The following is a 27,879-nucleotide window of genomic DNA, read 5'->3' on the forward strand; positions in this document are numbered from 1 at the left end:
TACCGCCCTGTCTTAAACAGTAAGAAAACCACAATCAATATATAAAAAATGAATTTCAGACACTGGACAACAAGCTATGTAGGACCGTGATCCCTGAAAGAAGAAAACGAACAACATGAGTCATGTGAGTGCCCCTAATCACCAAAAATTATTGCCAGTTCAAAGCAGGGGGTGGGTGGGGGGCACCCAAACAGAACCTGGGGGTGTCGCTGAGTTGAGGGGACAGATTTCAGAGCTTGGAGTAGCTACGGTGGCTAGAAATTGTGGAGCAGTTTACTGAGAAGAGGAAACTAAGATGAGAGGGAGTTCCAGAGGTGTACAGAGAGGTCCCTGCATCGTTGGCTGAGTATTAATCTTAGCATGCATGGAAAGACACTAACGACCCAAAGCTGGAGAAAAACACTGAAAAGGAGCAGTCACAATAATTACTGTAGCTCAGCCCTGGCCAGGTATTTCAGTTGGTTACAATGTTGTCCGGCTATACCAAGGTTGTGGGTTCGATCCCCTTTCAGGGCACACACAAGAATCAACCAATGAATGCATAAATAAATGGAATAACAAATCGATGTCCCTCTCTCCCTCTCCCCCCCCTTCTCTTCTTTCTTCTCTCTAAAATCAACCAACCAACCAATAAAAAGTAATAATTACTGAAGCTCACACAGGGATGGGAGTAGTTCATATTTCCAATATCCAAAGTGGGAATACAGAAGCGTATAAGACACAGAGCATCAGGTAGAACCCATAAAAGGGTAAAGTGTTAGTAGTAGAGCTAAATTAGCCCTAGAATAAATGCTTCTCTGGCAAGACATCAAAGGAACCAAAAGAGTCCAAGTAACTTGCTGCAGGCGGGAACAAGACCCAGCACTAGAAAAGAAATATAATGAAATCCAGCAACAAAAAATCAAAAATTTGCAGTATCTGCCATCAATTCAAAATGGGAAGTCATACAAAGCAGTCGGAAAAGATAACCTCTACCCTGGAGAAAAATCAATCAATGGAAACAAATGCAGAAATGCACAAACATAGAATTTGCAGACTAAAATATCAAAACAGCTATTATAATGATTTTCCACATGTTTAGGGGAGTAGAGGAAAACATGAACATGATGAGAAGTGAAAACTTTAATAAACGCACAAAGGTATCTTCCAGAGATGAGAGATAAAATATCTGAAATGAAGAATGCACTTCATGAGAGTAACAGCAGACAGATTAAACACCACAGAAGAAAAGATCCGTGAACTTGAAGAAATAGCAGTAGAAACTATGAAACATTAAGCACAGAGAGAAAAAGAATTTTAAAAAATTGAACAGAACCTCAAAGACTTGGGAAATAATATCAAGCAGTCTAAAATACATGTAACTAGAATCTCAAAAGGAGTTGTGGAGATGAGAAGTGGTGGTAAAAAAAAATGAAGAAATAAAGGCCAAAAACTCCTCAAATTTTATGAAGACTTACAGATCCCAGAAGCTCAATGAACCATGGACAGTCGACCATAAAGAAAACCATGATAAGAAGCATCATAACTATATGATGACAACCAGCGATAAACAGAAAAACCTTAAAAGTGGCCAGAGAATAAGAAGATACATTATATACAGAGAAATCAAGAAAAGAACGGCAGTGAACTTATTTAAAACCATGCTAGCCCTAAGTCAGTAGAGCAGTCTCAAATACTGAAAGGAAAATATAAAGAAATCTGCAAACTAGAATTGCTACTTGGTAAAAATGCATTTTATAGATAAAGGTTAAATAAATTATTGTTCAGAAAAACAAAATATGGAAGTATTCATTGTCAGGCGATATGTACTAAAAGAAGTCTCAAAGGAGGTGCTTTGATCCAAGGGAAAATGACAGCGGATGGAAATTCAGATCCACACCAAGGCATAAAGAATATCGGGAAAGTTAAATAGGTGCATAAATATGAAAGACATTTTTCTCAATTTTAATCTCTTTAAAAGGTAACAGTTTATAGCAAAAATAGCCGTGTATAATCAGCTCTATAACATGTGCATGGATAAAAGGTATAACCTCAGGAGTACAAAACCAGAAGAGAAATGGATGTACAGTGTTGTAAGGTCCTCATATACCAATAAGAGAGTTTCAAAACACACAAAGCACAAACTGACAGGACTGAAAGAAGAAATATACAAATCCACTTTTATAACTGGGGGCCGGCTCCCTCCTAGTGCCAAATCTTCAAAGTCAAACGCGTCCCATGCTGGATACTTGCTGCAGAAAGCGTTTGCTATACAGTCCGTCTCTTTGTGAATGTTACAGGAGGTTACACTGAGGAGCAAAGTCCCCAGGCACCTCCCTGTCACCCTCTTGCAGGTATAAGCAGCAGGATTCCTGTGGGGGTTATAGTCTTGCTGTCTTTGATTACCTTCCGCCTGACGAAGAACATATAACCGGAGTGCGAAGCATCCTGCTGGCTGTCCTGTAAACACCCCATTATCACACAGCAACTGGAGGAGCACTATTTACCCTGACAAGGTGCCTCCCTACAGCTCTCCAAGCTGCTTTTCAGTACGGCTGGGCTGCATCCGTTGCCTGTGAAGGGAACCCAGGCATGTCTTTCAAATGCGAGGCTTTGCCAGGAGGAGGGAAGCGCGGGCTGGAAGCTAGTAGGAAGCCAGGAGACAATGAGGCCAACGCCAGGGTGTTCACCAGTTGGCGTCACTCTGAGCGACCAGGTGTTTCCTCGCCAGAAGGCGGCCGTGAACTCTGCGGCTTGGGTTCCCCGCCCCGTGAGTGGGTTTTCAGCGAGGGTCAAGTTACCGGGCCTCCGGCAGCCCACGGCGGCCCACCTCCACTATTTGACTCAGGAGAAGGCCCTTTTTTTAATACCCCCCTCTCTAAAAAAAAATTATTTTCAATAATGATCACACACAACATTCAGTAACAGCCATTTTTCTTCAGCTTCTAAACAAACAACAATTTTAAAATTGCAACGATAACGGCATTTTTCAGAGTCATTCAAATATTTCATGGATGAGTTGAAAATTGCCCTGACTCAGCAAAAGTGTTACGCCTTGCAGCTCACGTTCTGCTTCAGTGTTTTAAATACAAAGAAAAACTCAAAACAGTCCCACAGAATGACATAACTGAAGTAATTCACGTTTGGTTTCTTTGTGTTTACAATCACAGTGCTAGTGTGACTTATTTTGAACCAACTGTTTAAATTCAGGAATATGTAGTGCTATGGAGACTGGAGACAGGGTCTGCCCTACAGTGAACTCCACCAACTCTGGACCCATAGGAATATCCTCTGGGAACAAACAAATGTAGATGAGTCCCTGTGTGTTAGAAGCTAATTGAATAACCGAGAATCTCCCTAATTAACTTCTTTGTAGAATACTTTGCTTATTAAAGGCTAAGTAACAAAAATGCGCTCATTTAAAGATTACACATTTATTATTAAAACACAACAGCAACCGCAGGCATTGCTTAGAGCTCAGACCAAGGAACTGTTTTTTCAGGGAGCAGTTATTTTATCACCGGCATGCGTAGAATTTCTAGCACATGGGGCTAGGAAACAGCAGATCAAACGTTTGGTGGGTCCTAGTCCTGTTATTTAATTCTCTACAGACGACGTGCCCCTTTCTGCCTGCACCCGGAGTGGGCCACTGCCCATGAGCCTCCCTTGGTACACCTCTGGCTGGATAGGCCCAGAAGTGTTTCCCAAGAGCTGGATCGGCTAGAGCTTCCTGTGTTGACTGGACCAAGCATTAGCGTGTGGTACCAGGAGAGCATGTACCTCTGAGAAGGTTTGGTGCAAAAGTCCACCCCATAAGAGTGGTCCACACTGGACGGCTGCAGCCTGACCCAAACCCTCTTCGAAGTAAAGCATAGCTGAGGGTGTTTTGTTGTTATTGTTGTTTTTAAATACAGTTTTATTGATTTTAGAGAGGGAGAGGGGGAGAGAGGGAGAAACATCGATGTGAGAGAGAAACATCGATCAGTTGCCTCCCGCAGGTGGGGATCCATTGGGATCAAACAGCAACCTGGGCATGTGCCCTGACTGGGAATCGAACCGGTGACCTTTCGGTGCACAGGACCATGCTCTAACCAACAGAGCCACACCGGCCAGGGCATATCTGAGGTTTTATGTGTACTTGTGCTCAAGCTGCATCTTTGAGCACAATGTGCTATTGCTAGCATATTGTTAAAAGGTTTTCAGGGCCTCCTTGGGTGAGGAGGTATTAGGAACTCAGAGCAGTGGTGTAAGTGAGGTCTCTTCCTTGCAACCTTAACTAGTCTAACGCAAAACTATGGTAACAAAAATAGCAATACCTTTGCATGCTTTCAGAGTCCATGAGGCACATCTAGGTCTAGTGTATAACTTCATTTTTACAAAAATATTTCAGTCATAGGTTTTACTGTCCGTATTTTACAAATGAGTCAGCTGAGGCTCTGAGAAGGTAGGTGATTTGCCACCAACATCCAGTTGGTGCTCGATGGAGTGGGACCCAAAAGCATGATCTTCTGAGGCCAGTGCACTCTCCAGGACACAGCTCTAGAGTACGGTAATTATAGGCACTGTCAGAAATGAGATGATAAATAGGGGTGCTTACTGCTTGCAAGAAATTTATAATCTGTTATTTAGTAGTAGGTCAGATTCCATTATGTTTGAGCCACCAGGTAGGCCCTTTTCCATCTTGTCCAGCTGGCACATACTTACATCTCTTTTAAGACCTATCTCAAGAGAAGTTTTCATCTACGAAGCCTTCTCTGATCCAAAGGCAGAGTTAGTATCCTGTCTCCCCACTCCCGTCTCCCATCCTGACCGGCTAAACTGTAATCCCTGATTTGCCTGTCTGTCTCTAAACTTGTCTAGGTGCCCATTAAGACCAGGAGCATTAGTTTATTCCTATTTGGCTCCCCAGTGTTGAGCAGGGTATCTGGCACCCTATTAGGGATGGAGTCAATTTTAACCTCCACACATCCCAATTTCTGGGAAATACTATAACTAAAATATTTGCAATTGAGGGTGGTGATTCAGTGCAACATCACCCTCCCATACTGAGGAGAATATCTCTTAGAGCTGAGAAATCCGAAATCTGGAGAGATACACTTATATCACTGACTCCATTTCAAACACTGATATTGAGAACATAATACAATTATCCTGTGAATAAAATCAATATTCTATTTCTTAATTTATGCTGCTAAATATATCTCTCAAACCAATCATATATCATGTTAGCAAACTCTCAGAGAATACTGGAGCCAGAATGGGTCTTTGAAAACCATGTCGCTCAACATCTTGTCACCTCTCATAGCAGAGGGTCATCCCCCTTGACCAAACAACATGCCACAGGGCTCTTTAAAATGCAAATTTTCTCCCTTAGAGAAATTAAAATGAAACACTATACTCAAACAAAAAGGTGTGCTACACTTTTGTAGCAGAGGAACTGATGATATATAAGATAAACCTGAGCCAGAGGCCCAAAATTATATACCCTGTATAATACCCATAATCTGAGTATGGGTGGGATTTAGAAAACGCTGGGATTTCAACCCTGTGATTAGATCACATTTTATGTCATAGATGAAGAAATTTTACAGATGTAAATGAGGTCCTCAAAGGTGACTCCCAGTTGATAAAAAAGATTACCCTGGGTAGGCCTAACTTTAAAAAGAAAGCCAAGGCCACCATGGTCAGAGTCGCTCAGTTGGTTGAGAGTCAGCCTGCACACCAGAAACCAAAGGGTCTCTGGCTCAATTCCTGTCAACGCACATGCCCAGGATGCAGGTTTAGTCCCTGGTTGGGGTACGTATAGGAGGCAACTGATTGGTGACTTTCTCTTACATCGAAGTTTCTCTCTCTCTCTCTCCTCCTCTCCCTCCCTCTCTCTCTTTCAAATCAATAAAAACATATTAAAAACAAAGAGACAGTCAAGGCCTTCGCAGGAGGGAAGGGAAAGATTTGAAGCAAAATACTATCCTATTGGCCGTGAAGAAATAATCAGCCATGTTGTCCCTGTGAAGAAGGGGCAACTTAGAGGGCTAGGGCTCCATCCTCTTACCCCAAAGAATGGAATTCTGGTAAGGCCCTGCTGAAGCCTGGCCCCAGGTGGGAACGCAGCTGCACGGGGACCTTCTGCAGCCCTGTGAGGCCCTGAGCAGAGGGCCCAGCCAAGCCCTACTTGGACTCCCGACCCAAGGAAACTGTGAGATAGTAAATGTGTGTCAATTTCAGTTGTTAAACGTGTGGTCATTTGTTACACAGCAATTGAAAAGTAATATTTCGTTTTCTAACGAATAGGCACCATTTACCATGTGGAGGAATGAGAGGCATGCATGATCCCAGGCCGGCCACCCTAGGCGGCAAGCAGCCTGCTCCCCTTCCTCGGAGGGCTGCTGGAAGAAAAGACAGCTCGTGTCTGTGTTACCAGTGTCTAATACGAGCCTCTCTTAAGCAAAGAAAATTGGCCATTTTGAAGAACACAGGTACTTAAGGCATCTGTGCTAAACCCCAGGTGGCTGCCAATAGGTATAACTATCCTCATCTTCGAACAATCTTAAGGTTTTAAAACTACCCAACAAGGAAGGGTTGGGAATTGCATGTTGAAAGAGTTGATTGGCCTGGGTGAACCATTTCTACTCGATTTTAAAGAACACACCAGAGGATGGTGCTATGAGTCAAAGCAACTTGCTGCTCCCCTCCTGATCAGAAATGAAGCTATGAGTTCCTCTATTAATCATTCAGACAGCTAGAAACTTGGTTTCATGACCCCTTGGTGTTTCTCAGATCTTTGAGGAACAGTAAATTAGTTGTAACTGTTTACGGTCCTCCCATTACTCCTAGGATCTTCACGCAGACACTTTCAGTGTGGCTCACACTAAGTGTGATCTGGTTCCTGACCACCTCCGATCTCGAACCACATTGCCTCTGCCCCGCTACGCCCTAGCCACAGTGAATTATGTTCTGATTCTATACCTGCCATGCCCATGCATGACTCTGAGCCTTCACCCAGGCTCACTCCTCTGCCTGGAACACTCCCCTAAGTCCACCCTTCATTGGTTGCGTCCATCCTGAACTCCCAGTCTCAGCTTTTGCAGCAAGGTCTTCCCTTATCTCTGGACTATTATTCTTGCTGGACTTCTCAAAACCCTTTATAGCATGTACTGAAGTTTATAGTGATGTGCTTATTTTGATGATGGTGGTGATGATGACAATGATGACAATCTACACCTGGTTTCAAGGGGCAATGATTCCTCTGCTATAACCCAAGTTCATTTAGCAAATGTTGGGCCCCTACTGTCTGCAACATTTGCACTATGACTTGTAGAGGTAGGAAGTAGGTGACAAGGTTCCTGTCCCTTGAAGCTGGACCCTACCCAGAGTCCCCACTGCTCCTATCTTAGCTCACAGCTCCTTCAACCCTCATCCTAAATTCTTCACTAGTTGCAGTCCCTCCCTTGGTGCCCCAATCAATGCCTTTATGGTAAATCCAAACTCGCAGCTGGTATGGCCTTCCATAATGGAGCCCCAGCTGCCTTCTTCATTCCTAAGCCCCTTGATCTCGTCTTACTCCAGAGTCTCCTGAAACACCTTCCTTCCCTAGCAGAACTGTACATGTTGCCTTTGGGGACTCAGTTGAGGCAGTCTCTGTTGGAAGCCCAGTGCTCTCTGATACTGGGTAACCCCCAACACCCTCTATGGCAATCTGGGAAATGTGGTGAAGTGACAGACATTTACCCAGCTCTCTCCCACTGTCCTCAGCTCCTTGAGGCCACAGTGGAAACTCCTTGCGTCTTTACCCACCAAGGACCAAGTCTGGTCATGCTGAAAGCAGGAGTCCAAAGAGAGCTTGCTGGAGAAGAGCGGAAGAGCTCGGGTTCAGCGACCTAGAGTGATCTTCTGGATCACTGCTGTAGGGTTTCATAAAGTTGTAAAAATATATACCCCAAGTGTCATGATTTAAAGCTTTAAAATGGAAAAAAGTCCCAGATTCTGATGTCCTAGTCTAAACAGGGAGAAGGCTACTCCCATCCAAACACTGCCACGTGAAGCAGGTGTTGGGGGTAAGAGGCTGCTTATCACTTTTAGTGACTGTCTCTCCCACTAGAATGTAAGCTCCAAGAAGTTCAAGACCATCACTTTTAGAAATCCCAGCTCCTAGCATAGTGCCTCCTTAAGGAGAGTGCCCAATTTCCCTACTGTTTTGGATAAATGAAATGCGAATAGATAGCAGTTGGCACAAATTTTTCTGAAATGTGTTAAATGTGTGTATATATTTATGCTAAGTTATAAATGTGTTATGTACATGTGTGAGAGAGATATATACTTTAAATGCTACTAAACAAACCCCACAATTAACCCATTCTTATTTTATTTCTTTGGTTTTCGCAGCCTTAGTATAGGTGCTTACCATCTGTTGCCTCCATGATAAAAAGAAAAAGAAAAAAAATCTCATGGATCCTTCTGCCTCTGATATCCTCATTGAAATAAAATATATCCCCATTACTGTATCCATAGCTGGCTTTTTAAAATACACATTTGATTGTGACTCTCCAGAGCTTAGAAATGTCTTCCAATTCCTCTACCTTTAAAGGGATTGTATCTAAGCTCTTGAAATTGGAACACAAAGAGTTTCATGGCCTGGCTTCTAAGGACCTTGCTGGCTCCACTGTGTACCCTGTCCTTTAAATACTCCTAAGTACCCACCATCCCCCCAAGCCCTTGGTGCATTTTCAGCCTTCTTTGCCAGTGCTGTTTACTCTGACATTCCTCACCCTCTCCTCCTACTGCTCTTGGAGTAATCCTAAACACTGTCAAGACCCAGTTCCAACTTCCCTCCTTCCCTCCTTCCCTCCTTCCCTCCTTCCCTCCTTCCCTCCTTCCCTCCTTCCCTCCTTCCCTCCCTCCCTCCCTCCCTCCCTCCCTCCCTCCCTCCCTCCCTCCCTCCCTCCCTCCCTCCTTCCTTCCTTCCTTCCTTCCTTCCTTCCTTCCTTCCTTCCTTCCTTCCTTCCACATGTACTGAGGAACCTAAACCTGGAAGAATGCAGTGGGCTGCAAGTGACAGAAAGCCTGATTCAAAGTGGCTCCAACAAAAAGAAGTTTGTTTTCTCACTTAAGAAAATCAATGCGGAGGCGATTCCATGGTTAATTCAATGCTCAATGGGCCATAAAGGGTGTGGGTTCATTCCAACTTTCTGTTCTGCCATGTTCAGTGTGGCTTTTGTCCCCAAGTCTGTTCAGCAGGCTTTGCCTCACAAGCCATGGAGAGAATTGTTTATCATATGTTCATGTCTGTATTAGTATATCAGGGTTTTCCAGAGAAACAGAATCTATAGAGTGTGTGTGTGTGCGTGTGTGTGTGTGTGCAGAGAGAGATTTAGTTTGAGGAATTTGCTCATGTGATTGTGGAAAATGATATCTGGAATTTGCAGGGCAGGCTGGAGACCCAGGGAAGTAATGATGTTGCAGCTTGAGAACCAAAGGCTTCTGGAAGCACAATTCCCTCTTCCTGGAGAGTAGAGACCTCAGGTTTTTTTCTTTTAAGACCTTCGACTGATTGGATGAGGGCAACAAGCTTTATGGAGGGTAATCTGCTTTACTGAAAGTCTACTGACATAAACGTTAATCTCATCTAAAAACTATCTTAACAGAAACATCTAGAATAATGTCTGAGCAAATATCTGGGTACTGTGGACTAATCAAGTTGACACATAAAATTAGGCATTATGATGTCTAAATCAACCAGTGTCAAGAAGGAGACTGGAATCACCATGATTGTTGTAGGGGAGGGTCTCCTTCCCTGAGCACATGGCTGTGCAGAAGGTGGACATTCAAACAAAATTGTGGCTCTGCCTTTAGCGCACTGTGGGTTGGATGAAACTATGGATTTAAGTGGGTAAATGAGAAAGTCTGTTAAACAGCAGGCAGGCAGAACCCCAATAATTTATGGTCTTCTGGGCATGTTCTATCAATCCTATTAGAGCCCTTGTTACACTGAGTCATGGGTTTACGGCTCATCTTCCTCCTTACACTGTGGGTTGACCTTGAATAAGAACCATGTATCGGTTACCTCTTTATCAACAGCCCCTTGCATGGTGTTCAATGTCACGTGACTATTCCACAGATGCTACTGAATTGGCCAAAGTTGGCTATTCTGGTGCTAATTCAACCTTATGCTTGCTATTGCTACAGAAATCATGTATCTCTATCCACTGCAAGCTTTGCTGAAGTCACATATTCACAACTGCTATTCCAACTGACAACTACTTCTAGGTACCCTTGTGAAGAACTTATGGGACAATAAACTTGTCCAAGTAGTCTAGTCATACGAAGTTCTCTTCTCCTGCACACATCCATAACCTGGGGGAAAAATCCCATTGTTAAAGTAAAGAAGCCTCTCAACCTTATACTCAGCAATAACAATTAGAGATAAAGGGTCCGTTGTCTGCCCTCAAGCACCAGCTCAGATAAAGTAGGTCATCTGGAGTCTGTCAGATCTTAGAGCCTCAGGTCCAATGACTTAATTCAAAAATTCTCATGACTCCTATCTTTCTTTTTCAAGTGAGTTGAAGTTCCCAAAGTTCAGGAAGTGAAATAATCAGATACCAGTCTTCTTTACCAGGAAGCCAAAGGTCATCAGGAATGTTAATTGCAGAGGATGATAAAGTCACTTCTCAGTGGGCCACTGTGCAGAGGAATTCAAGGAGCATTTACTAAGCACCTTCCATGTGCTAGGCGTCAGAATATACCTTTATTTGCATTATTATATTTTCCCAATTTCAGCTCTCTGCCTTTGCTCAAACAGACAAGCATCAAATATCCAGCTATGGTGCTACTGATAAAAGGATGAGAGTTATACCAGGAAAACTGACGTGCACTGACTCACACCATGCACCAGACATCACCACTGGCACTTTCCCTGCATTACGTAATTTAAATGTCACAAAACCTCATGAGCTGAGCTGGTCCTTATCTCCATGTTAACAGATGAAGACTTGGGGGCTGAGAGGGGGTAGGAAACGTGCCGACAGCTATACCAGCAGGAAGCCACAGAACCCGGATTCAACTCCAGGTCTGTGTCCATACTCGGAACTCCATACTTCTGTGTCCCATATAGTGGGGTTTTATGTATTATCTCATTTAAAACTGGAAATGAGGGAAAGTCCAGCTTTAAAATCAACACATAAGTGAAAGATAAAATTTTCTTTCCTGTGATTATTTTAGAAGCAACAATAAACTCAAAGCACGGCCTTGAACACATGAAAAGAATGTGTCAACAGAGCGGAAATCATAAAAAATGAGGGCTGGAAAAGCAAAATTCTGCACTGCCTAGCCAGTTTTATCCATGAGCATTTTAGTCACTACAGAGGATATTATAATAAACCTAGTTTAGTTTAGCAAGACGACTTATACCTGGAGGAATGCCCTTTGTTGCTCTAATTCCATAATCCCAAACCACAAGAACGTAACTGTAAATGTAATTTCCAGGGTATCTGGAATATAAGAAGCACATTCCTCAGAAAAAAGTACAAGTATCCTATCCACTGGAAAGGGACATTTCGAGTTGTAAGTATAAGATATCATGTATCTGTACATGCCATGTGAACATAGCTTGTGTCAATTAAGTTGTTTTAAGATTATTAGAAACCTGATCATTTCTGGGAGAATTAATCAAGTCCAGTTTCTATCCCACCAAGCCAAGGAATAAATGTTCCATAGTGAATTTATGAAGGTAATAATATCAGTTTAATAGGCTACTTGGCAGTCAGCTGGCTTTTTCCTGAGTCGCCCACTCTCCTTCATCATGCTTGCTTTCCTCCTACTGGAAAGCTCCAAGAGCATGTATTACTGTCACACAACACAAGTGAGAAAAGTGACGCTCAGAGGAGTTTAGTGACTTGCTTAGCTGTGCACAGCTAATGTAATAAACTCTACGGAAGAGCAGGAGAAGGAGACATGACAGCCAGGAATGAACCAGGTGACCTGGGGCACTGCTCTTCCCACTGCTCTTCAATTACAAAGACTACAAATGATACTTAGGGTTGTCTGTTCTCAGCGCATGAGTGAGAATCCCATATTGGCTCCTCCTGAGAGCTTTCTTTTTTACCCTCTTATATAAAAGCAATTAAAATACTTTGAAATATCTCACCTGCCTTCCCTTCCATCCATCTCTTGAATATTCTTGCTCTTTCCCTTGCTCCTCTCCCCACTACAGTCTTAAGTAACACAGTAGAGGGATGAGAACCATGACTAGGATAAGAAGAGTGGGGAAAGGCAAGGACCCTCCACCTGGCTTCTAAAGTCAAGTCATGGCGTGATTCTGGTTCCAACCTGTCTTCAGCCCTCCCCCCCCCCCCCCCCCATGCTGACAGCATCTTCTTTGCCTGTTATTGTTAGCTGGTGCTTGGCCCAATCTGCTAAGTCCTGACCATGGATGCTGCTGAAGTGACATCAGTGACAACACGCCTCCCAGCAGGCCTCACTGCCATGGTCAGCCCTTCCAGATCTCCAGTTTCATTCATGTTAAGAAATGGCTCTTTCTCACTCAACCAAATTCCAATAGACAGAGTTTCAACCCTCTGTCCTCCATCGCGCTCTGCTTGACAGAACCACCTGTAGGTGGAAGGACCTTGGGATGTAGACTCAGACGGAGAAACGCGGTCTTGGTTAAACCGTCACTCGCTCAGCACACTTTCTCTTGACGGAGAATTCATCCAGTACATAAGTCAGGCTAGACTGCCTTTTGCAATACATTCCATGCCATGGAGCAAATGCAAATCTCAGGAAATAATACCATGTTTCATTCCAATTCTTTTCTTAAAAATAAGAATAAATGTTTTACCTGGAACAAAGCTTCCCTGGACCACCTCCTTGTATGCCCACCAGCCTTCATGGATTTTTGGTGAGTTCTGTTGAGCTAAAGGAAAAACAGGAAGGAGAGAATTAGGTAACAGCAGAGAATCGCTGTGTCCTAGTTGTCCAAGCAAGCGTGAATATACACAAAATAATCCTTTTCTACCAAAAGTCCTACTAAAAAACTCACCAGCAACCCTCTCCTCCCTCTTTTTGTTCTATTAGATCATTAACCTATAAATATATTATCAAAGAGTGTCTAAAAATCACTCAGGATATTTCTATTTAAGAGAAATAGACCATAATTATATATTTAAGCCTATTTGAATTCCCGTCATTTCTCCCTACCTCTGACTCACCTCTTTCCCTCATCTGCCCCCTGCACACAGACACTCACACACACACACACACACACACACACACACACACACACACCCTCTGCTGGAACTGAGAGGAGGCTGATCCCATCCAAAGACTTTGGTGTGATGCCTATATTTGTAATCAGTGGAAATGTGGACAAAAGTGTTGTCAAGCTGGATGACAGGCCCACACTGGCTTGACAGCTGGAAGAGCACCAGGAGCTGACACCCTGCCTGGGGAAACCAGAGCCACAGCAAACTCCTTTACTTACTTAATGTGCTTCATTTAAAAGCATGAGGATGGATGTTGGGGGGAAGAAATGCCCTGTCTGTGAGCATTTACATCTCTGCCCGTCTTTACTTTTTTGGAAGTTGTGAGACAATAATGAAACTCATTTCTGTCCCTCTACCCTTGAGGGCCCCAGATTACCATAAACACTAGACGGAGCACACAGATTATCAAGAATTGCACTGGCTAACTGGGCGAAAGTGACTGTTCCAAGCACTGAAGATGGATATAAGCTACAATCACCTTGCACATTGGGCCCATCTCAAACAAGCCGACATCGAAATCATATTCGTTTTGGAAGATAAGGAAAACAAGTGGTGGTGGATCAGTCTTTATTACTTTCACCTAAAAGGCTTCGAATGACATCATGGTTAAGAGGCACAAGGTAGTTGGAGCTGAAAATCAATAGGAGGAAAGGCCCAAACCTGGCTCATTGGTAGCCTGGTTTCTAGAATCTCTGCAATTTGGATTCACCACTCCTCTGATCTCATTTCCCATGATCACTACAACATTTCTGTTCTCCCTGCTGTGGCCAACTATACCATGTTTATTACTCTCTCACACCTTTGCTCAGCTCTCTTTTTCCTTGGAATCCCCCTTTATCTACTTGCTCACAACTCATCTTACTCATTCTCAAAGCCTTACCAATTCCCCTCTTTCCAAGAAACTTCTGACCACACGGGCCCCACAGTTATCCCTCCCCTCTGTGCATTTCAGAACTTTAGCCTCTGTTCCTCATTTACCACTTTCATTAATTCAACAAACACTTATTGATCACCTGTGACTGTCAGGCAGTATTCTATGTCGAGAACACAAAGGTCCCATTTTCCAAGAATTTACATTCTACTGTAGACAGAAAAGAAGCAAACAGCTGGATGAAACTGTACAGAGAATATTAGAGAAAAGTTGTCTGCAGCAGAATTTAAGAGGTGAGGTAACAGAGTGGCCAGGAGGACACATTAGACTGTGTGACAGTGATGACCTTTGAGATTATGACACTTGATCTGAGATTTAAATGACAAAAAAGGTCTGGCCTCATAAATTAGGTCAACAGTGATAGCATTTCAGATGGGTTAAAAAATGTTAGGAAGGCAGGAAGGAGTTTGGATTTTTCAAGAAAAATAAGAGTGGCCATAGGAGACGCATGGGGAGAGGGGTTCCAGATGAGGCTCGATGCTGTGGGTAGTAGTCCAGGAGAGAGATCATGGTGGCCTCAACTAGGTAAATGGTGAAAACAGAAGTGGCTGGACCCTATATTTTTTTAGAGGAAGAGTAAATAGGACCTGGTGATGGACTGGATGAGGGAAGGTAAAGACCATGGGTGAAGGATAACTCCCACCTTTTTTTTGGCCTGAGTGACTAGGTTGACAGCACTGAGGTGACAAGGGACATGGGGGAGGAGTGGCTTTGGAGCATCAAGTGAATGAAGTCCAGAGTTCTATCTGAGATGGCTCGTGAGCTTGATGGGGAGATGCCAGGTAGGAAGCTGGATATAAAATGAGTTCTGAGGAAAGGTCAAGGTGAGATCCACATTTATGATTCTTTGGCACATAAGTGATATTTAAAACCAAGAGATTACCAAGAATCGTGAAAATGGGTAGAGAGACCAAAAGGGACATGGAATAGAGCTCTGGGGTGTTAACTTGATTCAGATTTCCTGTTTTTAACCTAATGTCCTATTTCTGTGCCAAGATCTCCTCCAGGATCTCACATTACCGTTAGATGTCCTATCCCTTTAGTCTTCTCATGGCTGCAGCAATTTCTTCATAGACTTTTCATTTGTATCTTCCCATAGCCCTGTTTCCCTAAGCAAATTAAAACTATCTCAAGGGTAGATGTGGTACCTTGTCTACTAAAAGGCAACATGTATAATAGGTGCACTAGGCACAGTCTTTACTAAATGTTTGTTTAATAAATCCAGGAAGGGGAGAAAGGCCATTTAGAAACGCTATTTACAAGTCTTATAAGAATGCTCACCTTCACACTCCTCTCTTTTCTTTCTCTGAAATAAGTTTAGTGATAGTCCTCAGATATTAAGAACCACGTCACTTACATAATAACAATAGAACACAAAATAAAAGGGATAAAAAGATTATGCCTAATTTATGTAATTGTAGGAGTGTAGCTATAATTTTGTTTTCTGCTTCTTTTACCAAACATTACTTCCTGAGTTGTTTTCTCCATTCTTCTTTTTAATGTGCACATAATAGCCCTTTTAGTAAACATGCGACAATTTCCCAATTATTCCCTTCCTATTGGTCATCTGCTTGCTTGAATACCGAAATTAACTTTTTCAAAGCCATAACCTCCTCTGCGCCCCTCTTCTAGAGTCTTTTTCTGGAACAGCATGACAAAATCAGTGTAGAAGGACACACTGTACCTGTATTTAAGTTACTTTGCAAAATACTAGATCAATCTCCATTGCCGTTTTAATGTAAGAGATTATTTTTTTAGAGGAAAATATTGGGGTAACCTCAAGACAAATAAATAATAATGGGATAATGCTAATCCAGTTAAAATTAATTTTGACTTCTAGGAAATAGGCAACAGAACAAAGAATCATTGTAACTCTGTCCAATGAATGACTCTCCTTTGTCACAAATTCATGAGAAGAACATTTCATCAAAGTCAGGACGCACTTTGTATTTCCTGTTTTTTATTATCATTTTGGAGTCAGGTATAGATGTACTGTTCATGAATATTAGAGATCGACTTAGTGGGAAAGTCTATTCATGTTTTAAAAAGGGGAAGAATAAAACTTCACGCCCCCAAAATTCAAGTCGATGGCCAGGTTCACTCAGACTCCCACCAACCATAGTGATTAGGAGAATGTGTGTGTGTTGCATTCCGAATACTAAAAGGGCACTGATATAATAAATCAATTTTAAATTATAGTTAATAAACTATTGCTAATTCCTAAAATCAATGGGTTAGTCAATTGTGGGATTCATCTCATTTCACACAAAACTTTCAATCACAACTAGTAGCTATGAATGGAAGTAAAACATCACCTCCCTCTCAAGCTTGAATTCAGCAAGGCTAAGTCAGGTGAGAAGACAGGAAACCAGGCAGTATCTTTTGAGAGGCAGGGCGAAATAATGGAAAATGTATAGCAACCTGGAGTTGAATCCTAAATGTACTACTAAATTTTCTGTCACTCTGGGCAAATTATTCCGTCTTTTAAATTCTCAGTTTTACAAAACACACAACACAAACCCCAATATCCTTATCTGCAAGTTGGGAATAAATAACTCCTTTGAAGGACTGTCACAAGGACTAAATGTGCTAATGTATATATGACAATACTCTGTGTTCAGGAACTGACATCCACTACTTTTATTATTTGATGTTAGTGGTGGTGATATTGGGGGGGGTAGGGGACGCAAGAAGAGGCAGAAAGGAAATATGGCAAAAGAAAAAAATAGTATAAAATTGCCCAGAAAAAGAAACCAGAAGCTATGCCACAATTATATTTGAATCTGGTTGAAATTTAAAAAAGAAAATTCATGGCCTGGAGCAGTGTTGATCTGCATACTTCCTCCCATAAATTCTGAGCCAAGTCAGGGAAGGAAATGGATAGCCCTGCCTGACCGAGGGAGAGTTCTGGAGCCCCTGAGGACTCCCCATGACATTTGCAAGTCAAAGTACAGTCACTGAGGAACCTGTGGAAACAGAACAGAAGACCTGAAGCAAGAAAACAAACGATTCGGGAACTCACACAGGGAACCTCTGCTATTTGTGAGGACAAAGGCTAAACAAAGCCCAAGGCCCAGTGGGGCTGCGGGGAAACGGACAAAACGACCCACTGGAATCAATTAGCGCTGGTGGGCCATAGGCCAGATGCTAACCTTAGGCTAAGGCCAGGTGGTTTTATTAATTAATTAGTAACTTATTAATTTTAATCCGAACCCAAGGATATGTTTCTTATTGATTTTTAGGGAGAGAGAAACATCGATGTGAGGAGAAACATCAATCAGTTGCCTCTCGTAAGCGCCCCAACTGGGGATGGGACACACAATCTAGGTATGTGCCCTGACTGGGAATAGAACCCGCAACCTTTTGGCCTATGGGACAATGCTCCAACCAACCAAGTCACCCTGCCAGGACAATAGGGTTTTTTTTCATATACAAAAACTTTACATCTTTTTGCCCTTCTTTCAGATTCTGATGGACTCAGTATTTGCTGACCATGCGCTACGTGACAGGTGCTGTCACATAATTTACAACTGCGGCAGCCAGTGAATTATGAGCACAGTTTGGCTGTCCAGACAAGCCAAACTAGAGTCCCATTATTTAAATAAGAAAGGCAAAAGTAAAGTTTGGAACTTGAATTATTGGGAGAACCGTAGCTGGAAAGACTTGATCGTTCGACCTGTCGCAGCCACTCTATCAATGAGAATGACTCGAACATTTACATTCCTCACCTGGGTTTTTCATTCAGGGTCCATCCAAACTCTCCAAAGCCCACTCAATAGGGTATCACTATTCTCTAGGACCTGGTGATCACAATAACTGTCTTCCAATTATAACTAAATGTAACAGAGACTAGGGAAATGCCCGGCTGTGGACTACACAATGGTGTTTGACTAGATAGACTGAAGGTAAGTCTTACAGAATCTTCCAAATCCGTCAGTGATACTGAAGAAACTCTAAAGCTTCCCATTTCCCCAGGATGGACCAAGAAGAGGAAGAATGTGTTCTGAAGAATACATAGCCAGGGCAACTATAACTTCCGATTTGCCTAGGATCTCTTGGTTTACCTTTGTTGTCCCAATATAATTATAACTAGGACCCTCTTTTGCTCTCAAAGGTGTCCTGGTTGAAATGATAAATTCCATGGTCATCTGTATACATAGCAGTTTTGACCACATACAGCTATAGCCACTTTGAAGAATCTGCCTGTAGCGCATTTAGATTCATGTCAGATCATCTACATATTGATGACTATTTCATCATGTGTGTTATTTGACCTAAATCAAAAATGTGTATCTTCCCCCTCCCCTCCTATACCCTTCTCTCTCTTTCTCCTATTCTCCTTATCACTATTTGCCAGCTGATAAATCAATAAAACCAATTCATTTGGCCACAAAAAAGACCCAATTACTAGCAATCTGATGACCTAGATACTTTTCCTTTCATTTAAGTGTTAGGTAAAAAGAGGCAAATTTCAATGTAGGTACTGAAGGTATTAGAGGCTGGGTTACTTGGGGGGAGGGCCCCCTTTCTCTGAGTCATCTTTCTCCATCTATAAATATTCAACATGACCCCCCAATGCTTTCTTCACCTGTCTGTACAGTGGGAACGGCTACTGGAATGAGTTGTAGTATAAGATAATAAATGTAATGAATTATAATTATCTTATAAACAAATTATCAAATCATATTTCATTTCCCTCTAAATATGGACTAGCCTGTTCAGAAATAAAAATATGACAGAATTATAGATGTGAAAAGGAGCTCTGAAATCCCATTTTCTCCCTCCTCATTGATCAAGTGGAGAAACTGAGACTCAGAGGAGTGAAAGCCTTCAGAAAAGTTACAGCAGGGAGCCAAAACCGTGACTTAAGGCCTCCGGTGATCAAACTGCTACTCTTCCAACTACAGAGAGAGGGATTTTTAAGTGAATTGTAAGGGGAAAGATTAGTTGTCTGTTGAACAGAACACCCAACTTCAGGTACTCAGACATTAAAGGTATTAAAGGCTGGGTTACCTGGGGGGAGGAATCCCCCTTCTCTGAGGAATCTTTCTCCATCTGTAAATATTCAACACGACCCCCAATGCTTTCTTCACCTCCTGTCTATACAGTGAGAATGGCAGCAAAGTGCAGGTTTTCTATGACCTGTACTAATTCCATCAAAGAACTCTTTAAGGATGATCTTGTCTTATTGATCTGCAGAAAGGGATTCTGGAACAGAATGTGCCCTCTTTGCCTCAGAAAACTGAGTGGAAGAACAGAGTTGGACAAGTTCTAGAGTTACAAGTTCCAGAAAGCTTCTTCGATTCTTTAATCATCGACCCCTAGAACTCTGTGTGGTGCACTCTCAAGGTTTACTCACTTGTAAATCAAAGACAGATTGTTACGAATGAAAAGAGAGGACCTATGGGAGAGCCTGCTTTCTCTGAGGTCCTCTTCAAAATATAATTTCTAAAGGAACAAAGGCAAATGTACTTTAAAATGACTATTTTTCTCAAACAATAGGTTTTCTCAAATTTCTGGGAATGCCAAGAACATCCTATCTCTGTTATAAATGTCATACACAGGCATAAAATGATAAAGCCAATAAATACAAAGAAAGAAAAAGCCCTTACAAATACTCTATTAATCACCCAACCAAGGCAGATGCCATTCCTGAGAGCCACAGCACCCTTGGTTTTCACAAAAAAATCACCAAGCACAAAAGTGGAAGAATACACTACAGATTATATAGAGCTCAGTCAATAAAATGCTTTCATCATCCTGGCCAGATTTCCCAAGGCCATATTTTGTTTAGAAAGTAAGCAAATGCTCTTTTCATCATTAGGTTAATGCTTTGCAATTCTACTAATCCACTTCCTTCCGAACATCCAGGGTCATGCAATCATGAATTTCAAAAGGTGGGCATGACCAGACACAGTAATAGTCTGTATGCTGCTGAAGCAAATACTCTGCTCTAATGTTCAAGGTCAAAGAGACAGGACTGGAAGACTGAAGGAGTCTGCATGAAGTATACCAATATGGACCTTAGCTGAGTGTTTTTGTAGCTCCTGTGCATGTTTTTGTGTCACTAGTATATTCACACATGGCTGCTAGATGAAGAGATGCTGGCCTTGGTGAGTGTACAATGCGAAGGTGCAATCACAGGGGTCAGGACAGGCTGACATTAGGTTTTGGGCTTGAGTTGAATTCAAAGGTGTTCTTAGTAGCCAAGAATCAGCCAAGAGAAGAAATAATAAATCATAATGGTTAACATTTAAATAGCTTTTATACATAGGCACTGCTAAGCACTCTATGCATATTGACTCATTAAGCTCACCAAGACTCTCTTTAGTGTTAACTTCATAGTCCCCATTGTATAGGTGAAGAAACCAAAGATTAGAGATGGTAAGTAATTTGCCCAAAGTCTCCCTGGTGGTCAGGGGTATAGCTGAGATTTACATGTAGGCGGTCTGGCTCCCCAGTCTGTGCTCGTAATGTCTATTTCTTCTCAAAAGTTGGAAGATAAATACAAGGTTTTTCTTTAGAGAACTGTAATAAAGGGAGGGAGGGAGGGAGGGAGGGAGGGAGGGAGGGAGGGAGGGAGGGAGGGGAGGAGGTCAATGGGGGGAAAAGGGGGGACATCTGTAATACTTTCAGCAATAAGGATAGATTTTTTAAAAGTTAAATTTAAAATAAAATATAAAAAATAAGTAAATAAAATTTTAAAATACTATTTTCTGGGTCAAAAATAAAGCAACTTTCAGCTAATGTAGGTCACCTTCTTCCCCTAAACCTAACATTGTTTATGCATTCTAGGTAGACCAGCAACCTAACCTTCATGAAACATTCAGGGAAATGAAAATAAATGTAGGTTACGCCTCAGTACGAGATGAACTGTAACCTGGTTTAAAGCTGGGGTACAGACTTCTGTAGACTTATGATGGGTTGGGGTTTCCTGAAGGAAAGATAGATAAAGAGTCCCTCGGGGAAGATTACCATGAACCAATGACAACAAAGATTTATGTAAAAAAAAATGGGTTCTGACTACACTCTGATTAATAAACTAAACTTACAAATAACCCAACATTGAACAGCAGAGCATTAGGTAAATATATTAGGGAACAGCCATACGATGTAGTATTAAATCATGCTTTTTAGAGATTATTTGAAGACACAGAAAAATCCTTACCAAAAAATACTACATGAAAAAAGCAGAATACAGGGGGGGCAGGCAATATATGAAAAATGATCCCAATTTTGAGAATGGACAATGAAATCTGGAAGAAAATACAACCGTTAAGTGAGGTTATTCCAGGTAGTAATATTACAAAGTGGAGTTAATTTTCTAATTCTTATTTTCCTGTCTTTCCCAACATGTTCATGTTGCAGCATCCTGCAACATGTATTCATTTTTATGACAAGAATAAAAAAATGGTGTTAAAAATTCAAAAGGCAAAATCTCCCACTGTGTGCTGAGCTTCCCAGAACCAGTGACTCAGACTTCAGTAAAGACCAGAACAACTTCTCTCCTTCGTGGTGCAAATGAGTCTCCCCGACATTAATATTTAATCTGCAGACCTATAGATGGCAACAAGGAAACCCGAAGGACAATCCTTGCTGAGCATAATGTCTCACTCTCACCCGCTGGCCACTGTGCTGCTGGCTGAACAATTCCCCTCCATTCTTAGTGACTCATTTGGACGCATGCATAAAAAGATACATGTCAAACCCGAGAAACCTCCTTAAGGGCGATTATTAACCCAGGCAGCCTGGAGTGTTATTTCAAGCCCTGAGCTCAGAAAACATAACATTTTGGGCTCGATTTCACTTTGCTCCTGATAATGACAGGGGACCTCACCGTGGGAAGCCTCATTGTTTATGGAGACGTTCAATTTACCAGAAAATCTTAAATCCTCTTTAGCAAACCCCAAGACCGTCTCGGTGACCAGAGGCCTTCCGAGCAGGATAGCAGCTGCACAGTGAAGCGTGCCCTGGAAGGGGCTGCTGTCTACACAGCTAATGAAGTTTCACGAGGCTTCCCGAGTAACAGGTGCGACGGAGGAGAGGTGGGGGGGGACAGGATGAGTGCTACCTGTGAAAGGCGAAGGCTGTGTGTGCCCTTCACTCTGGTGCTCCTAAAACATCGCACAAACCCCACTTTTCCTGTGTCCATTGTGTCCTCAACTGAATGAGCCTTAGTCTTTCTCTGTGTCTTTACTATGCTCCAACAGCACCTCCTCCATAGGTGTTTAATTTATTAATATTTTGAATGCAAGAGACAAATACTCCTAAGTGTTACTAACTTTTTTTATGTGACAGAATGGGGAAAGGGTGGTAAGTAAACCTGCTGAGCTGCTTCTGTGTACTAGGTTCTTTACAGGCATATCTTGTTTAGTTCTCACAATGAATACATTAAGTAGGTTTTATCTCTTTTACTCATGAGGAAACTGAAGCTCGGAATTACTTAATCAGGGCTATGCATCCAGTAACAGGAAAGCTGGGACTTGAAACCAAGATTCAACTAGAAAGTTCATGTGCTTAAAATGATGCCACGCCCAACAAAAAAGCTTCTAGAAGAATAGATACGAAGATGTCTTCAGGATAGGCCAAGGCTTCTTTAACAGGACACAAAGAGCCCTTAACCACTGAGGGGGAAAAGATTGATAAATTGAGCCTTATTAAAATCAAGAACTTCTGTTTATCTAAGGATATTAAAAGGGCTAAAAAGCAAGTCATGGATTAGAAAAAGATACAAGCAGACAAAAGACTTGTATCCAGAATATGTTAAATACTACAAATTATCAGGAAAAAGACAACCAACCCAATTTTTTAAAAGGAGCAAAACACTTCACAAAAGTGGGCATCCCATTGGCCAGTAAGCATATGAAAGCTTGCTCAGTGTCATGACTCATCAAGCAAATTAAAACCACAATGAAATACCACTAACACCCACCAGAATGGATAAAATGAAAAGAACTGACAATACCAAGTACTGGCAAGGATGAAGAGCAGCTGGAATTCTCATATGCTGCTGATGGGCATCTAAACTGGCATGACCACCTTGAAAAATTGTTTGCAGTATCTCCTAAAGTTAAAACTACAAAACCCACCTACTCTACAGCCCAGAAATTTCACTCCTAGGTGTACAGACAAAAGAAATGGGTGTGCATGTCTACCAGAAGACCTACACAAGAATGTTTATAGCACCTTTATTCATCATAGCCAAAGACTGAAACACCAGCATGCCCTTGGACAGTAGAATGAACAACTATATTTTTGAATATTCACGAATGGCATACTACACATCGATAAAAAAGAATGAATAATTGGTATGTGCATTAGCAGGGGTGAGTCTCAGAATTGTTGAGTGAAAGCCAGATACAAAGAGCACATTCTATATCATACTATTTATATCAAGTTTAAGGACAGGCAAAACAAGTCAATGCTGATAAAAGTCACAACAATTTTTACCACTATGGGGTGGGAGTGGAGAGGGGGCTCACTGACTGGGAAGGGGTAGGGGGGAACCTATTAGAACCTACTAGGGTGCTAGAAATGTTCTATATTTTGATGCTGGTGGTCGTTACATGGAAATACATACAGAGGTACAATTAATATTTGTGCCTTTCATATGCTATATCTCAATAAACAAGCAAACAAAACAACACCCTGTCTCCCAATGAGAAGAGTATGGTGAATAGAAACATAATTGTAGCTACAATAATTTTCTGTCTAAGAGTTGATGTGACCTTCCTTTTTATACTTACATTACAGGGAGAATATCCTCTCTGGTCACACTGTCAAGCTCCCCTTTATCAGACAATAAAACCATATATCCTGGCATGTCTCACTTGTGTCAGGAAATGCACACTAGCTCAGTACTAAATTAATCCCTCTCCTGGCCTGGATTTTGGGGTATTTGCTTCCATTCCCTCTTTCTGCTCCCCATTCCCTAAACTCTAACCCCATTTGTATTTGAAAAATATCTTTTTTAAAAATTTTTATTTTTGAAAGGACGTTTATTAAAGCCAGCATGAAACAAGGAAGGGCTTAGGATAGAAGAAGCAGCAGGAGAGCCTGTGCAGGCTGGGGCCTCCTGTACCTGATGCTGCTGTAAGGTCATGGTAGGGTGAGCTTGACAAATGCCGCCCTAGCAGAGCAATAGGGAGAGAAGCCTATCAGGTCCGTTGAGAAGACAATGCTAGTGAGGAATTGGGAATAGTGATTCCAGACAAATAACTCAAGATTTTGTGTGAAAGGAAAAAATGGAGTAGTAGCTGGAGGGAAACAAGAGATCAATTTTTTTAATAGCAGATAGGAGAGCATATTTGTATGATAATAGAAATGAAGATATAATTGCCGGGATAAAGACCTTGAGAAGGTGAAAGAGACTGGGATCCAGATCGAAAGTGTAAGGACTGGCTTTTGATAGGTACAGTGACACCGTCTCCATAGAAACAGGAGGGAAAGAGAAGAGACAGGGTATGGACTCAGATAGATCGTTCTGGCATCAAGAAGATGAAGGGTTCCTTTCCTCCTCCATTTTCTCTCTGTTTGAGATAAAAAAGGCATAACCTATTCTCAAGGACAACAGCACTCTCAAGAAAAGCAAAAAGCCAACATCTAGCATGAGCTTCCCCCACCGTAATTACACATGAAAACAAACAATTCCATGTAAAAGTGAATTAAGAGAGAGGTAAGCAGCTTCTAACCAGAGAAATCAGGGAGAGGACACGGGATATTCCCAACATCATTTAAACCTCTCAAAATTACTGAAATATGTTCCACCACATCCCACTTTCCTCCTACCATTCATGATACTCCAAATGTCCCCTTACTGACAGCCTTCTCCCCATACCCTGCCTCTCATCTTGGTGTGCTGAGAATCTCACTCATCCTTCAAGGCTCACCTCAAATATATCTTTTATCACACCTTTCCTAATATCCACCCAATGCCCCCCATTGTACTTGTCTTGACCTTCTTTGATTTCTCAGTCTTGTTACATCACTTAGCAAAGTATTTCCTGTACTGTTTTGTGCTCTTTAAAGGAAATAATGATGTCATGACTGCCTACTATACCTTCTAAATATTTTCCTTCTACTGACTCAAGGTCAGCTGTTCCACACAGCCTTACTCTCTTTTGAGGTAGAACTTGAGTGGAGCACTACACTGAGGGCATCCCTGGAAAGGAGTGTAAAGCTTTGGGGCTTGCTAGATCCTCTTAGCTCATTCATTCAAGGGCAGTGGTGCTCCTATGACAGTTCTAGCCACATGTCTTGACTAACATTCATTACACCAATAAAAACTTACTTCTACCATCTCTTGTGTTGATCAACAAAGTCTCCAGGTAGCGATTTAGATTTGGAGAGCTGACTCCTTGTCCTGACTGCCTTTGAACTACTGACTCCTAATCAGAGGCTCTCAAATGCTACCCTCAGGAATATGTATTCCTTTCCAGGACACTTCAAATGTTAGCTGTTCCCAGGGTGTGGATAAAATTAAACATATATAGCACAGGGTTTAAATAGGAATGTTCTGAAGTAAATTACAAACACTCAGGTTAATGAATTCCTCCCTCCCCACCCTTTCCTCCTTTCTCCTTCCTTCCCTCAATCTCTCTCTCCTGTTCTTTTCTTCTTGGTAGTGTGCGTGTACTGAAGAGTGATAGAGTTATGGGAAATGATTATATTTTGGAATGCACAGCATTTCACTAAAAATAAAAATCCACAGGCATTTCTTCAAAATCCCTCTTAGCTGCATTGCTACCTGTGGCTCTCTTCTCCTGGATCCTAATCCTTCTCTTGTGGAGTTTCAAATTCTTTCCTAGGATAGCTCAGTTGATTAGAGCATTGTCCCCATACGCCAAAATTGCAGGTTCAATCTTGGGTCAGGGCACATACAAGAATCAACCAAAGAATGCATAAATAACTGGAACAACAAATCAATGTTTCTCTCTCTCTCTCTCTCTGAAATCAATTTTAATCTCCCCTCTCTTCCTCTCTCAGTGACTTCCCTGAATGTCTCCAAGGTGGTAGACCCAGGTGAGGCAAGTGAGGTGTCCAGGTTGCACAATTTAAGGAGGTGCTCACTATCAATCCTGAGAGCACGTGCCTCCTTAAATTGTGCTCCCTAAGCACTTCACTCCAGTCTTGACCTGCTGGAGACTTCATTCCCTCCATTCACTATGGGCTGCACTGAGGCCAACCATTTCCTTTCTCCTAGTAGTTTAGATGTTCTTTAGATAAATTAATGGTAGAGCTTAGGCAAATTTTCTCACTGGGGTGAATGTAAAAATTATAGGTTCCTGAGCCCCATCCAAGACCCTTGAGAGTAGTTCACCACCCTGCCTGCATAGGAGACTCACCTGAAACCTAGCCTCTCACCTCCAGGGTTTCTGGTTCCATCGATCTGGGGTAGGGAACAAATAGGTCATTTAAAGAAAGGTTTCCAGGTGATGTTTGTTGGTAGTTAGGGTTAAATCTCCAGAACGGGGTCAAGGAGTCTCCTCCCAGGTGATTCTCATACTGCCTACTGGCTTCCCTGAAGTTCTGCAGCTCTGGAACCAGACTCACGTTCACACCCATAGTCTTGAACTTGCTACCATTTTACCTTGAGTGAGGTATTTCACCACTTCCTCACCTATGAAATGACGATAACAACAGTACCTACTGCAGAAGTGTTTATGAGGATTCAATAAGATGTAGATCACTTAGCATAAATGGTTTACTCTTGGGCCAATTACTTTCTGTGCATCAGAAAATTCTAAACAGCATCAACAGACTAAGTATATCTTGAGAATTCAATAAAAGATTGCATGTAAAGTGTTTAGTAGAGACTTGGTACATAGTAAATGTTCAATAAATGTCAGATGTTATAACTACACATAACAGAATTTCAATAAAGGTGGATATTCCCTTAGGATTTTAATACAATTATTATCCAAGACAATGGCCCAACTTGGCTCCTTAAATGAGGTGGAATGTATCTGCTTCTCCAGCTTTTAGCACCTCGGCCGGCACACATCAGGGGTTCGAGAACGCTTCCTGAATGTGCGAATGAAGGAACGGCCAGGGAATTTGTATTCGCCTTGACGTGCACATTGATTTTGCCCAAGTCTCGAGATTGTAAAAACCTCGCTGACCATGGGGCCATTCATTCTGTTTCCAAATGCTGCCAACCTGCCCAGGACTCTAATCAAGAGCAGCACTGATTTATGCTGCCCATGGAGCGGGCCAGGGAGGTGGAATCCTCCACCGCTGATTTGTTTATTGCCGAGTCCTTGAAAACTGAATAGGGAAGGAGAGGGAGGGAGAAAGAATGAATTAAGAGCTACTCCCCATCACATTTGATATGAGGTCCTTTCACTCTGGCAAAGTGTAGCTTTTTGTTGTAGTTAATATGAAGATTCTACAAAAGCTACGGAAGCACATGGCGGGTCCCATGCCTGTGTCTTCTACCTGATGGCCACCAGAGCCCTGACAGTGATGGAGCAAGCTGCCTGGATTTGGGGGGCTTAAGTATTGAACTGTCCCGGGCTCTGCTGCAATTCTGCAATACTCCAGTGAACAGTGAATGACTACGTATAGAAAGCAAAGCGTGTTTCCCCATTGAGTGGATATTGATTAAAGGGTTTGTTTTAAAGCATGTAGGCTAACTTGGTTCTTTGTTTTATTTATTCATAGCCATACATTAATTGAAAGCCCAACAGCTAAGAAAGATTGTATTAACATGAT

At 42.0% G+C, this 27,879-nt stretch overlaps 1 protein-coding gene across 1 annotated transcript in view; it reads right to left on the minus strand.

The window, feature by feature from the left end:
• Positions 1-27,879, minus strand: part of CA10 (carbonic anhydrase 10 (inactive)) — a 316,120-nt gene that overhangs the window by 252,024 nt on the left and 36,217 nt on the right. The window contains exon 2 of the mRNA XM_016203365.2: positions 12,812-12,886. Coding sequence (XP_016058851.1) covers positions 12,812-12,886 — 75 coding nt within the window. The remainder of the gene's footprint in view (positions 1-12,811; positions 12,887-27,879) is intronic.

The sequence above is a fragment of the Miniopterus natalensis genome, chromosome 17 (genome assembly GCF_054644295.1).
Source record: "Miniopterus natalensis isolate mMinNat1 chromosome 17, mMinNat1.hap1, whole genome shotgun sequence".
Lineage (NCBI taxonomy): Eukaryota > Metazoa > Chordata > Mammalia > Chiroptera > Miniopteridae > Miniopterus > Miniopterus natalensis.